The following is a 15,456-nucleotide window of genomic DNA, read 5'->3' as shown; positions in this document are numbered from 1 at the left end:
CAACCACTTTGTAATCATTTTCTTACTTTTTTTATCATACGAACAAAACAAAATAGTATCGATTAAAGCATTGCAACTATTATTTTCATTGTTTACTTAAATTGCTGGTCAATTACTGGTATATTGAATTTAAGCAAAAGTTCATTACAAAATGCTTATTTTGAATGACAAGCATCACCTCTCAAAAACAAAGCCATAAACGTCATTTATTTCCCGTTATTGCGGAAAGGAAATAATAACTCTTTCTACCAAGGCAACTATGTGCTCATTTTTCCGCCGTTATCGAAACGTTTTACTCGACATTGTCTATACCTTTCGTATACGTTCAAACTTTTGATTTTAGAGTTTTCCTTCTTATACAGTAGCGTTGTGGGTAGACCAAAACTGAGGAGGCAATTTTGGAAAAATTTGATTTTAGCGCCCCCTGTTAAAGTGAAATTTATTTGTAAAGAATATGCGAGCAAAGCAAACACGAAAAGTCTTGGTTTTTTTTACTTCTTTAGGTCTTTAGCTGAAAATGGCTAATTCTATCAGAAGGGACGCCGAAATTAGTTATCAGAGGCGCCTTTTTGTGTCCTTGTCTTTCGGCGCCACCCCCTCTCCCCCCAAAAAATCCAGACTACGCCTGTTTCAGATAAGTTATTACCCTTCCCGAGTTGTATACTGTACTAGGATACCCGTCCCTGCCTAGACTTTCTTTTGTTTTAGAAGTTTAGAGGCCCTTTTTGTATTCTTGATGATTCTTTGTTCGCTTTTTTGTTTGACCTTGATGGAGGGTCTTGATTTTGTCGATCTGACAATGCTTTGTTTTGACCATAACATTTTCTTGGTCATTCTACATCAGTATCCCTGACGCTTTTTGCCATCGCAGGGAGCCTAAAGCGACCGAGGATGGCATTCATAGCTTTCACGCCTAAGGATAGTTGGACAAATAGCTCACAATTTTGTGCACTTGTTTGTCACTCTTCTTATACCGGTTAAATGGTTAACCGGTTAAATGGTAGCCCGGTATTAAGTTTGTCTTTTTCTTATCCCTAGAGAATTAATGAATCTGGGAAATTCCCTTTTTTGGCAAATTCCCTTTTTTATACCACAAGTAGTAAGCGCTCCGCGTAGGTTAAACAAACGTGTACATTAGTAAAATAACATTTGAGAGCAGTAACATAACTGTAAATCACTCCCTTGACACATTATTGTTAGCATTTGAAGACTGAATTTTGTCTCAGATCAGATGAGAAGTCAAAAATTACTATAGGGCTAATACCATTCCTTTTGAAAGCAAATTCAACTATATGTGTTTGTTTTGCAACGGTGGCACTTTAATGAAAGTTATGGCTATTTAACATTTTGGAATGATTTTCAATGACCTTTACAATCTCCATCTCGGCTCGAAAATTTTCTTCATAAGGTTTCAGATGAGCCAAAGGATCTGACTTCTGGCCTGTTTCTTGCCGTTAGTATCACACATGAAAGCTCGGCTTTCCCTGTACTTAAACTTGTGACGACAGACTGTCATCGTCATCGTCATCGTGTATCAAAATTTATCACCAGAAATTAGTAAAATCCGAAGATTTGGCTTTAGATTTTTTTGCTGGTTGACCTTAAAGGCTGCTTTTACTTGTTTTGAGGTTCTTTAAAGTCAAACAGTGATCAACTTTTTTGGACCTACTGTGGAGATCCTACATATTTTTCGTTCGTTCTTCCGTCCGTCTGTTACGAGCTTTCATCGGTATCGGCTCATTAGTTTGTTTTTCTAATTTTTTGAACAATGATGAAAATGGCGATACCCAAAATGTGACGGAATCCGATTTTTGACAAAGAATTCTGTGTGCAAATTTGAGCCAACAACCGCCTAAAAATGGGATTTTTTTGAAGTTTTTTCTGGCCTTAAAAATCGGATTTTGTATTTGGGGGAATTTTCTTATCAGTTTTAGGAAAAATGAGCATTTCTCGCCGATGGATGGGTATTTTTTCTGATTTTCTGCACTTTTTTGGGCAAATTTGGGCTGATACTGTCTAAAAATAGGATTTTTTTAAGGTTTTGTTCATATTCGTTTCTTTATCTTTTCCTGATTTTTTATCTGAATGATGTGAAATGGTAATCCTCAAAATGTGTCTACCAATTATTTTCAAGCAAATGTTTTGGGTAAATTTTGGCCAAATTATTGCTTTATTAGATTTTGTTGAGCTATTTTTACAGGAATGGCCGGATTGTTTATGTTTATGCTCAAAACTTAGCATAGTCTGATTCTCGAAAAATGATTTTTCGTATGTGAAGCTTCTCACCTCTAAAACATATTCAATCCAGCGTAAAACAACTTTTCTTCGGATTTCCTTCTTCGTTTGACCATTTTCATCGTCATACAGTTCACTTGGCAAATGAAGCCCGGGTTAACCCATACCATGTGAGGGGAATTGGGTACCACGCTCTACCCTGATAAAAGAGTGTGGGTGTGAGTTGAAATTCATCCCATTCTACGCTCGCGTGCACAGGACCAGGGGTTTACACATCGCCTGTGCATTTCTACTTGTAAATGAGGAATTGCGACTTTGTAAGGTGTAAGGTGTAGGACCCATTTCCCAATGGGGAGGAGTCATCTTTTTTGGGAAAATGTGATGTTTCTATCTATATTTTGTGTTCCTTTTGTATTTTAGGAGATCAATACCAACCTTATCTCGAAAAGACTCTACTGAATGTGTTTCTGAAATGTTGCTGCAATAGTGATATCGAATCGATGGTTTTGGCATCATTGAAACCAACTAACGAAGTTGGTCTTAATAATATCCTCGCATCTGCCCAATTAACAGCTACGTTGAAATTATTGATATCTTTCTAACAGAGAATTTATTTTCATCAAGACAACGTTGGCTACAAACGTTAGCATATTGAAATCAATGATGTGCCTTCACCGCCAGAATTGTAAACATAGAGTACAGAATCTCGATATCCACAAATTGTTGAACTGTAGAAACCGCCTTACCAGGCTGCATTACACGGACAACGTGACCGAGTAAGCCAAAGTCAGAGATATTGGCAATACACTTCGTAACTCAGACAATTTCTCTCTACTCGAACAATCGAATGCGAAATTGAAAGCTTTAAACATGGAGTTTCCACCTCTTAATTAGAAACAGGTGATTTTCAGCCCCTATTGAAATTTATCTCTTTTTACCCCACTTGAATTTAAAATTCTTACCGGGTCACTTAGACAGGGATGTTAAAGTAATACAAAGGGAAAGAATGCCACATAAAATACCCCTTCGTCAGCATTTATTTTGAGTTTTACTTTGTATCCTCTATAGAGAATAACTTTCTCCTTTATCACTCTTCAGTGATTGATCTTATCTACAAACCACAATATGTCGACCTATTTTTGAAATAAAGACATTGAAATTTTTCAATCAAATACAGTATTTTTTGATCAAATCTTAAAATTCATAGTTATCAAATATTTCTCAACAAGCAACCTCACATGATGTAAAAAGTATTGACAGAAACGAATTGACTTTAAAAAAATCACTTTAGAAAATAATGATGGCTTCGTCTTGGTCGACTTTATTCGTGTTTTTATCGATAATGCTCATGATGAGTGAAACGAATCGATATCAATCGAGTCCATATTCCGGCTATCCGGTTCGGAGATCATACAGAGGGTTTTACCACCATACTGGATGTCGAATGAAAAAAATCACATTGAACTTGACACATTCTCTTTGTAGTAAACCAAATGTATTAACATGGTATGGGTGTGAAGGATATTGTCATTCCAAAAGTACCGCCCAATATACGCCCAGTATGGGTGATATCGAAGGTATCGATAATCGATGCAAATGTTGTAAAGCGACTGCTTTTATTCATTTATCGATTCACGTGTGTGCACATCCGCGATCACAAATGATGGTTCCAGTCCCCATGGGGTGCACGTGTCAACCTTGTCACGATTTTTATAAGAAGTAACCAACTTCACACGAACTTGAAATTGAACAGCATTGTACGGACATGGAATTGATCGATTTTTGTAAATAACAATAGGAAAAAAAGAAAAGTGGAAACGTTGGTTGTTCTGCTATCACGGGAATCGATTGAATGATTTTTGTAAAATATCTTTTAATTCGAAAAGAAATATATACAGTGTGACAGAGAAAAAACGGAAAGATTTTATTTTTTTTCCGGGTATGCTGCATCAAGAATTGACTATTTATTCCACTTTATGATAATTATTAAAAACTCGGTAACATGATTTTATGGGTTTTTACTTATATGAAATCTGTTTCGTTTTTTTTCGGGGCACACTGTAGCTCATATTAATGTTATTAAATAATTTTTGTTTAAAGCATAACAAATAAGCCCCAAATAAGTTTTTGACTGGCTTCACAGAACAAAATATTAAAAATGCAGTATTGAAATTTTTGGAAATTATTATTATAGAAAATGAATAGAAGATGTTATGTATATACAAAATTCAAAAAAAAATAATAATGAAGAATTTATGTAAATGTGTATTAAATATTGAAAATTTCATTTATCAGATTTGATAATCTTGAACCACGAAAATTATTTTCTTGGATAGCTCTTTTCGGATTTGAAAACCCTTTAGTGTAGTGCAAAGCTAGGTTTTCCCGGTGTTATTTAATACCAGGGCGTTTATGAGGGTCATTTTTGTAGGGTCATGATTATACAAAACTTTCTTATCTGCCCTTAACAACGTTAGCGCAGTGAGCTATGTCCGTAAATTGGTGAAAGTTAAGTATCATTTTCAATTATCGTAGCCGGCATTTGCAGCTCCGGACATCTCGGTTCCGGGAGATTTGTATTGTTGTTTTTCTTTCTTCTTGCAGCAGCAACAAATGATAACAATGATGAGAAGCAAAGCAAGGATCAAACATACTGGTAACGCCACTTTTAATGCAAGGTTATCATCATCATCATCATCCTCATCTGAAAATGCAAAGTGTAAGATTTTGTTGTTGTCTTTTTAATCTCACATGTCTAGCAAACGCCTCTCCCCGCCTTTTATATTTAACCCCCCCCCCCACCCGTTTAAGGATTTTTGAAAATATTTTTAGCTGTCAAAAGCAGAATCCCTTGTGTTGCTCAGAATAGCAGGTTTTTAGTCTATAATTACCTTGTTTTGGGGGTATTTAGAGGTATAATTTCCAACCCCTAGCTATAAATCCCCCATTCATTCAAATTGAATTTTTTTCTAGACCACCCCCTCCCCTCGCCTTTCTAAACACCCTCCTTTGTTTATTAGACACGGGAAAGTTTATGGAAAACTTGGTTATTTTCTTTTTCTACAGATATAAATCCAAAGTCCAATGCCTTTTGATCAAACACATACTCTAACTTTTGTCCCCGCTGAAAATATCAGATAAGCTTAATCTCACTGGAAAATATTCTGCAATTTTTCCGTTCCCACTGAATTTTCTGGCTCAAAAACAACGAAATTCAAATCCCCAACCATAGAATAACATGGGAATATCGATCCATCGAGTTTTGGTCCTTTATTTTTACCCCCACTGACTGCAAAATTCCTATCGGTTCTGTGAGAAGGGGGTGTTTCAATAGTGCGGGAACTAAAGAATCATTAATGTTGTAGGTCAATAGGTGATGAATACAAGGGTAAGAGCAATGAATTCAAAGATCTTTCACTAGATTTGGCCTTATGGTTCATTGGTACATGCAAAACAAACTCAATGCTGGTGCACGAAAAAATGATTATTCACCTTTGCATTTTCCATTATCATCTCTTTCGTAACCTTTGTCACATTTACAAGAATGCGTGGCTGCATCATCTGCACTGCACGTCGCGTGTTCGCCACATGGATTTGGTTTGCAAGGGTTTTCCTCTGAAATAACGAAACAAGAGAAATGGTGATCATGGGTGAAAAAAATCTCAACTTTCAGTGTGTGGGCATGCATAAAATTTTAGCCATTTAAGAGAAAATGTGAGAAATAGCAGTGGGTTTGTCTTGCAAATCCTGCCATTGTAACACGCATGCGTAATTTGTCGTTCTTTTAAACCACATGTAGTTAATTCCCATGATAAACAAAGAGGAATGAATCCGTAGGGGTCGGGTTGTGGACAGCGAAATTTGTCGTTCTTTTTGTCTCTTTTTAGTAATGCAGGAATTGTTACATAGACCCCTCATATGTAACGTGGGGATGTCTTAAAACGTTTGTCAACAAATACATTAGACTATTGTCTTCTCATTGCTGAACCTTTGAGTATTTTGAGTGAACTAAATTAATCACATCGTCTAGACTATCAAAATACCTTACGTGGACCCCCGGGCTAAGATTACATTAACCTGTTTAAGATAGACCCCTGCGTTATATTTAAAGTCCAATTAATAACACTCTGTCGGCTTGTCTTATTGAATAGATTTTTAACCCTTTAGGTATATAGTTATGAATTTCTCGTAAATAAAATATTTTCTCCATACCATCTACAAGTGCGGTGAAGTTTGTTGCTGGGTTTAATTGGTTGAGATCTGTATCATTATTTTGTGCAGCGTCAACAAAAGTTTGTTGAATTGAACTTGGTGTGACTTTTTCGTCATCTGTGAATGCTTCTCCATCGACAACGATGGAACCTTTCAAAAAAGAGAAACTGTTTTTGAACATTTCAGAGTAGTGGTGATGATATCTTGTTAGAACCTTGATGCTATGGATTATATTCTTTATGTTGGTGTTTTCGGACGTTTACGTATCAAAGATTACGTCATGAATATCAAGAATTACCTGCCAGCTTAGGCTATGCTTCCATTTCTTTGATCGAGTGCTCTGATCTAGCATGAGAGGGAACTAGGGACCGACCCCCCTCCCCTGACAGTCAAAATAAAGGCCTTTTCATAAATAACATAACGCACAACTCCTTGCCTTGAAACAATTATGAAGGTTATCAATAGACCTTTTCATAAATTACGTTACGAACATCACTTGCCTCGTTTTGAAACTATTGCCATGGTGATTAACATCCAGTGGATTTTATTAAAACTATTTTCTATTTAAAAAAAGATCATTTAATGTCTCAAGGGACATAATCACTATGGAAATCGTCTGAATACAAGGCAAGTGATGTTCGTGACGTAATTTATGTAAATGTCTATTCCAGCTAAAAAATCTGTTAGAACTGAGTTGTCTTAGCATTACTTCAAAAAGGGATCTTAAGTATGAAAATATTCCTCAGTGTTCTTCGGCGAAGTGACATAGAGAGACACAAAGACCTGGGAAAGACTTGGATGACGTAACTTACCTTTGGTTACAGAGACAATGATGAAATTTGTGATATTTGGATTTTTCTTTTGTAAAACTTTGAGAAGAATGGGTTCTAGTTTTTCAATGAGTTTCAAAAACTTCTTGGATTTTGTGTTTGCGTAATCAGGGTCGTAATTCTCACGGAATTTCAGTCCTTTGATCTGAAAAAGGAATTGAGAATTCATTTCATATGTGAAGCTTGTAAAGACACCATAGTGTTATTTATTCTTGACTCATTATACATCCCTGTCTCACACCCTCGGTGGAACTTTTTTTCTCAGTGGAGACAAAAGTTCCTATTAAAATTCCAATGGGAATAGAAATTCTATTGTTCAAAGGTTAAAAAATCCAGTGGGGATGGTTTTGGAGTGCAATTTTTAAATACTTAATTTCGAGTAGGGATGAAATATAAGTCAAAGATAAGGCTAAGATTCCAGGGTAATTTCCTACTGGGGACGAAATTTTTGCCAGATTTTCCAGTGGGGCTGGGGTACAAGTGGGTCTGTGACACAGGGGTGTCGTCATGAAAGAAGATCCCTCTGTGGTCACAGAATCAAAATCATTCTAGTCAAATTTATCCCAGAGAAAGTAGCAATGCTGGGGTTAAAAAAGAACCAAAAGTATACATTAAATTCTTGTATACATGTGAAAATTATTTCAATCGAGTCAAGAACTTTCAGTTGTGGAAATAATGTGTCACCTTAATCACGCGTTTAGCAGATTTGCATTTCCCTTTACTTTTGTCAAAAACGTATCTGCTGGAGCATCTACAAACTGGTCCGTTGACGTCATTGATACAAACACCATTGTCTCCGCCACACGTGTTTGACTTGCAAGCGTCTGGAAAGATAAAACAGGATACATATATCCTCCATTAATAACCTGTGAAGCACTTTTGCGGCGTTATCACCCTCTTACATTCATATCTCAATCAGTTTATACACCCTCTTTCCACAGATCCGGTAGGATCTTTTTCATTGAGGACCATATTTTGGCCAGTTTTGAGGGCATCACCAAACACCCCCCCCCCACCCGCCAGGTCTGTGGGTTTATGTAATGCCATGAAAATTATTTTTTTTAGTGTATCTATGAGAGGGAGTATCTAATACCATAAAAATCATACCTTCACATTTGGTACCATTACCAGAGAAGCCATCATTGCATTGACATTGGAACGGTTTCATCATCTCTTTCTTCATACAGAAACCGTTCTGTGGGCAAACCTGGGTGATAATGGCACACTCGTTCATTGCTAGAAAAAAAAGTTTCAAGTTTTTTAAGTAAGTGTGTTGTGTTTTAGGATCAGTGAGAATATAAACTCTTAGCCATAAAGTTTAAAGCTGACATGTACTTGTTTAGGTGAAGAAACTTTCGCGATTTTTGCGAATTTCGGGCAATTATTGGAACGATTAATCCCGCGAAAAAAATACTTTTCCCAAAGATGTGCCTTTTGTCATGAAATTTTCTTTAAAGCAATTTAAACAGTAATTTTGAAACATATTTTAGATTGACGAAAGAAAAGAAAATCAGGTTTCAGTCCTCTGTTTCACAACAATTAATGAAACTAAGATAAAAACAATGAAAAATTAATTAATCGCGAAAGATTTATCTCGCAAAATATTTTGAAAAGCTGAATGAGCGAAAGTTAATACTCGCGAAATGTGAAATCTCGCGAATTTGCACGTTAACGTAAGTTTCTTTCCCAAAAGTAGTCAGGCGAGAAGAAAATTCTAAGAAAGGGAAAATTCACAAAAAAAAATGAACGAATGTTACCTTTAAGCGATTGTTGGACCAACTTAACAACGTTCACTTTTTCAACTTGTGTCAAATTGTAACCAAAGCTTTCAGCCAGGGTAATGATTTCAGTTTCAAGCAAATATTTCAGAATGTCACTTTTTGCAGAGCTTTTGAAAGACTGTGGTATGTATCCTTGAATGTGTTTGGAGTAACTTGTATTGTATCCCAAAAGATCTTCAACGGTTGAATTTCTACTCATTCCAGATTTGAAGAGTTCTGAAATTGGTTTTGTGAGGAAGTCAAAATGACTTGGTTCGACTGTAACAGCAAACTTAAGTAAACTGTATAAAGTTGAGACATCGTGTGACTGAGGCTTCTGTAAGTGTTCATGTGTCGACATAGCTAATTTGAAAGTGACTTTTTGTAATCTTCCAAACTGTTGACCATCTACTTCAAAGATTTTTTTGAATGTAGCTGCACTGAAGTCTCCAAACAAATGATGAACAATATCAACCAATGAGTGATCTTGAAGCATCTCGGTGTTTGTTTCGTAAACATGAAACAATTGTGGAAATTTCATCTTGCTGATCAAGAGAACGTAGCGTGGTAGATGTTTTTCAATTGCACCTGTCGACGTCTCATTGGCCAAAACGGTGGCTGCCATCGTTTGAACGGAACCAGTGTAGAGCTCTTGAACACTCTTTAGTCCAGAATCTTCATCAACAAGATCTTTTAATGGAGTCTCAGAAACCTGAATAAGTGAATGAAATACATATAGACATACGTATAGGGATACCATGCAATTCGAATAGGTCCGTAAACAGGTTGAGCCCTAATTTCTCCATGGGTTTGTCAAACCTAACGACCCCCGGAAAAACAGTCAAACAGAATGGAATACAGTGGAACCTCTAATTAGCGGACACCATTGGGGAAAGGGGTTAGTGTCCGCTAATTAGAAGTGTCCGCCTTTTAGAAACTTTTGATCTCGGAGCTCCAATTTTGAAATTAGGCCATCCCACGTTGTCGAAAATACAAAATTGGGGTCTAAAGTACTTATCTGCAGACACTAGGCCATAGAAGAGCTCGAGTGACTGGCAAGAGGTTAAATTGAGGTGGTGGGTACGGACTTGAAGTACCAGTGATTTATGATTTCCTTGGCCCACCTAAATTCGTTGAATGGGTCAAGGGAAAACTGGAAAATTGTAGAAATAATTTGAATAATAAGACTAATAAGTGCTCGAAATAAAAATATCTAAAAATTTTTTTTTCGATTTTGGACGTCTCTGACCCGTTTGATATTCAATGTCCGCTAATTGGAGAGCTAAAAAAGGGGTTCTGGCCATTCCGTGCGAAAAGATTTGTCCGCTAATCAGAGGGTCCGCTAATTGAGTGTCCGCCTTTTAGAAACTTTTTTATGAGGATTTGACTAGGAAACGGCCGGGGAAAATGAAATTGTCCGCTAATCAGAGGTGTCCGCCTTTTAGAGTGCCCGTTAATTAGAGGTTTTACTGTATAATCAAGACCAAGAATGAGTTTAATAATATTCAATATCAACATCGAAGGGGAGGGGGTGTTTACTGCATCTGTTATGTTTAGTGAAAACGTGAAAGCAAGGAAAAACATAGTCTAGCAAGCTAGACGACTAATTCAAACAGTAATGAAGGGAACAATTTTAGTCGATACAAACTAAATCCCGTAACAATAATCGTATTATCATATAACGTCTATACTACTGTATTACACGCATTATAAACGACTCCAGTCTAGGGAAAACAGCGAAATGAAGGGGAGCAAAAACTTACCAATTTATAAATTTCTTCACTGATATCAGAGAATACTTTCCGGATTATTTGTTTGTCAGCGTCAAAAATTTGAATAAGGGTCGTCTCCATTGTTTGATTTTTCAATTGTGATAGTGAAATATTTTTGCCACGTGCCAGAAGAACTAAAGGCTCAGCCGTCAGTTTGATGATTTGGTCAAAGCCATAGTTACTTATGTCCACAATACCGAGAAGATTTGGCATTTTTATCAGATTGATTTTTCCTCCAGATAGTTTGTAGATTTCCAACACATTGAATGATTTGATTTTCGGGTATCCTAGGATGTTTAACATCGAATCGTCTTGAATGCATTTTTCAGAAATTGTTTTGAGTTCGAGTGTCATGTTACTTGTTAGATTACAAACAGCAAGTAATTGGGAGATTGGAAGCTTCACACCGAATGGTTTATGGGCCATTGCTTTGATCATGTTTAGAATCTCACCCAATGAGAATTTCCCGATCGATTCCACGTTTTGCTCAAGACGTGCCGCTAGATCTTGTAAAGTGTTTTGGTGCGGTAAATCAGGATAATTCATCCATGCAAACAATAGCTGGATATCTGAAGTTTCGTTCATGCCGAATTTCGATCTACCCTCACCAAAGATATCAATGATGGTCACATTGGCAATATGTGGATCGGAGATGTTGACAAGATCTTTGATCGGTGTTGAAAGTAGGAATCCACTTGGCGCTGAAGACATGACCAGCAACTCCCGAATACTGCCTCCAGATTCTTGGAAATTTGTCCCCTGCATTTTCAGTTTAGCTAATAGGTGACCCAAAGGTTGTTTTTCTGCCCCATCAAAATCAAGTTTCGAGAAATTTCGATTTGAAACTTGACCAATGATTGCGAGACGATTGAAATCAACCCCAATGCATTTTTGAGCGATTTCCAAAATGCTGTCCGTAGTGAAATTCGCGCCACTTCCAGCACAAAGTTGCACAGCCTGCTGGATATTGCCAGTAATGACCAGTGCTGGAACTGAAATACAAAGGAGTTACCAAAAAGCTAAAATCTAGAACAAAATGGCTCACAGTTCCCGCAAAAAAACTTGTTTTAAGTTATTCGATTGGAGAACAAATACCTTTATACACCCTTAAATATTTTCTCCAAACGGGCCTAAAAACCTGAAAAAGTGACCTGCATCTACAGTTTGTATGTCTTGAGAGCCTTCCCAAATAATTACTCAATTCTATATTTAAAAGTTTAACCTAATAGGCAAGTGAAATAAGGATGGAATTAATGAGACAAACTTTTGCTAATCAGACTTTAGAAGTACAATGTAGTTTTTTTTTCAATCAGGACCTTTTTTCGTAGATTGCAATAAAAATTCATTAAATGAAATAAAAGATTTCAAATTCCATCTCCAAAAAAATAAGGAAGTTGTACACTTACACGAAGGTCCATGAGTGGTTGCAATCTTGCTAACTAATTCTCCAAGAGTCACGTGACCAAATTGAGATTCAAGATATTTGCCAGTGTATCTCTTCAGGAAAAACTTGATGACTTGATTCATACGAACTTCATCAAGGAGATCTTTATTTTGAAAGAATGTTTGTAATGTGGTAGCAAAGTGCTGGACGTTGAAATCCTCAGCCAAGGTAGTTTCTTTAATCATATTAATTGGGATGACAGGGAATATTAGAGGTCCATTTGCTGCGAACGACTTTTTACCCAAAGCTAAGAATTCTTTATTTGTGGGACTCTTTGGAAAAGGTTGGAAAAGTTTTACGAAATCTGCTACTTTGATGGATATGAAATCAACGAAGGGAATTTCTTTGAAGCCACTAACTACACCAAATTTTGTTCTCAAAGAAAAGGTTGTTCCGTGTAGTCCAAATTTACGATGCTCGTAAAGCCACTGAATGAGTAGATGACCACTGGAAATATGAGTTGGATCGTCTCCTATATGTAATGAAGTTATATCTTTCATACTCAAACCTTCATAATCTGAAAGAGACTTTCCAGGTCTGACCACTCCTATTGGCTGATCGACAATGTTTGCAATGATGCCATCAATAGGTAAGGCTGCAAGAATCAGATCTTTGATAGATGTTGTGTCGTTGAAATACCCAGGGGCTTTCTCGATTATTATTGCCTTATAAGCCTCAATAATGAACGTTTTGAGACCAATTAAATCTGCTAACTCTTTTGTAACAAAGTCAGATGCCAAATTGTATTCTTTTTCGATCAGAGGAAAAAGTTTTTCGGCTTTTGTTAGATTATGTTTTTCATCGAAGGTGGTCATAACCTGATTCTTGATCATTTCTCGGAGCATTGCAATATCTTTGACGTCAGAGTTGAATCGAGCAAGGATGAATTTCATCAACATTACAGACGAGACATTCAAATGTTGATATGCACTTTCAAATTCAGTAGCGTTCAAATTTGTATGCAAAGATGCTTCGTGTGCCAAAAGTTTGGAATAATTCATTTTAAGTGCCATTGAGAACTTGGAACAAAACTCAAGAGAATTGTTAGCAGAGATGCCAGCAACTAAGTCACCAAGCCCGGCTGCTTTTAGTTTCATCGTTTTCATATTTTTGAAATCTTCAGTTAGTTGAAATTTCTCGCCGACAGTTTCCAAGATTTCTTTCAGACTATCCTTAACATCAATACCAGAGCTATTCAGACAAGATTTTACCGTCTTAAAAGATGTTTTATTCAACGCATCCACAAGATCCATGGATAGACTCATGTTTGACTTGAGGGTTTGGAAAGTGGTATCATTGACATACTCGGTGATGATTTGAATGATTGTTTTGTCCATAAGATGATCTTGTTCATCCACAGGGACCAGCTCATTCAACGGCTTATCCACCTTGGCTTTCATCATGTCGTCATCGTTATCATCATCAACATCGTGATTCTCATCTAAAGGAAGAAGAATGTATTTTATTATCGTTCGAAAGCGATGGCCCGATAAGTTTCGAAAAAAAATTGAACACATTTTTTATCATAGTTTGCGAAAGAAGTAGATCTGAATGTGACTCAAAACACTTAGTGGTGAAATCTACAATATCTCACTATTTTACCAAAAAAAGCATCGTACAAGGGTAGTTTTGTGTTTTTCCCTATCAATCATCATGGTTTTGAAGATGGAAATAGAAGTAAAATCTTCAACTTCAAGCATCTTGTCCAGCAGCAGGAGAAAATGTTTAAAATAAACAAAGGAAGAAGTCAACTTACGCCCATGAGTCTCCACTTGAAGCAAGAACAGAGATAATATAATCAGCGATATCGCTTTGAACTGGAAATCCATGTCAATGAATCCTTTGCATCCAAAATTTATATTGATTATCTAGATCTGGAAGAAGATAATAGATACATTTAAAATAAAGCTAACTTTGCAATTTACAGACCTTGCAATGATTCAGCTCAACCAAAAGGGAGAAGAGTTAAGGTTAGTGGTACAGTGCAAGAGTTACTAACTCGAAGCCTCATATATTTCACAACCCAACTCAAACAGATTGTCTGAACCTCTCTGTTAACAAACCCATACAAACCAATTTAAATGAATTGAAATATCCATACATACGACTGGTCGCGTTTTTGAGTTTTCGAATTACGGTACTCCGCCACTCTAAATACTTCAATCTCTCTCCTGTGGCTCCCAATAAACAAAATCTGTCTAAAATATAGGCGCTACAAGCAAGGATGCGTCATTCACAGCATACCATTAAAGAGGGTTTTTTAATTAACTGAATAGCTGTTTTAATTATAATTCGAAAGTCTTATTTCAGCTTATCTCATCTAATTACATGCTGAGGTCGTTAAGTTGTTCCTCTTGCTATTGTATGATTGTAAAAAAGAGGTTTCGATAGGATAAACAAAAATTCGAATCAAAAGGTCCCCTAAAAGGTAGAAAAACTTTCCATCATAGCTAATCACATCCTAATCTTGCAGACTGCCTTCTATCTATCTAGTGATCTTTAACATACCTTAAGTGGACAAATTTTGGCGGGGATTTAATTTAGTGAATACATCCTTCTCGAGATGCATAAATTTATTGTTGTCCTCGTTTTCAAATAGATTTCATTGCTATAAAATTACATATTCACAGTGATAATTGTGTTGTTTACACCTCATGAGACATTTTGAATTTCAAGTACTTTTGTTTTAGAGTTAATGTTTGCCTTTTGGGGATTTAAATTCCTTTAAATGTATAATTTCATAGCAATGAGATCTGTTTGAAAACGAGGACAACAATAAATTTATGCATCTCGAGAATAGTGTATTGGGAATTTGGAGACAATGAAATAGATGAAAGTTATATGTACTTTAAAATATATTAAAAAGGTTTTTGATTATTCACATAATGGGCTTTTTCAAAAAAGAATTGAATAATATAAAGGGGGTGGAGGATATAAGATTTCTTGGAAATTTACCCTCGCCCCGGATATTGTGACTTTTGAACCCCGGACAAGCATCGACCCCCTGAACATTCCAAATTACCCTCAAACAGGGCGAAATTACCCCCAAACAGAGCATATTTATCCCCCCCCGCGCAAGGATAATTTTGTAGATTTTTCACTACCCCCGGACACTATATCCCCCCCCCATGTATGGACATTTTCTGGAAAAACCAAATATTCTTTTTGTTAAATTTAGCGGGGATTAATCCCACCAAAATTAA

At 36.4% G+C, this 15,456-nt stretch overlaps 1 protein-coding gene across 1 annotated transcript; it reads right to left on the bottom strand.

The window, feature by feature from the left end:
• Positions 1-4,401: 4,401 nt before the first annotated feature.
• On the bottom strand, positions 4,402-14,123 carry LOC136823368 (uncharacterized). Its single transcript, XM_067079540.1, has 10 exons — positions 14,010-14,123; positions 12,216-13,694; positions 10,801-11,801; positions 9,035-9,749; positions 8,385-8,513; positions 7,962-8,101; positions 7,260-7,422; positions 6,448-6,597; positions 5,728-5,850; positions 4,402-4,939 (listed from the first exon to the last, which is right to left on the bottom strand). The coding sequence occupies exons 1-10, from the start codon at positions 14,080-14,082 to the stop codon at positions 4,758-4,760; spliced, it is 4,155 nt and encodes a 1,384-aa protein (XP_066935641.1). The 5' UTR covers positions 14,083-14,123; the 3' UTR covers positions 4,402-4,757.
• Between the last annotated feature and the right edge of the window lie 1,333 nt (positions 14,124-15,456).

Source organism: Clytia hemisphaerica, unplaced genomic scaffold, assembly GCF_902728285.1.
Source record: "Clytia hemisphaerica strain Z4C2 unplaced genomic scaffold, Clytia hemisphaerica genome assembly, whole genome shotgun sequence".
NCBI lineage: Eukaryota > Metazoa > Cnidaria > Hydrozoa > Leptothecata > Clytiidae > Clytia > Clytia hemisphaerica.
Note: the sequence above shows the minus strand (reverse complement) of the source record. Positions and strands in the feature narration are given on the sequence as shown.

What these genes read in the sequence shown, in the direction of transcription:
- LOC136823368 (XM_067079540.1), bottom strand. Translation starts at nt 14,082, where the DNA reads ATGGATTTCCAGTTCAAAGCGATATCGCTGATTATATTATCTCTGTTC. An exon ending in TCAAGTGGAGACTCATGGGC is followed by an intron (nt 13,695 to 14,009) that starts GTAAGTTGACTT and finishes TTCTTCCTTTAG; the next exon opens with ATGAGAATCACGATGTTGAT. An exon ending in CTGCTAAACGCGTGATTAAG is followed by an intron (nt 7,423 to 7,961) that starts GTGACACATTAT and finishes TTCCTTTTTCAG; the next exon opens with ATCAAAGGACTGAAATTCCG.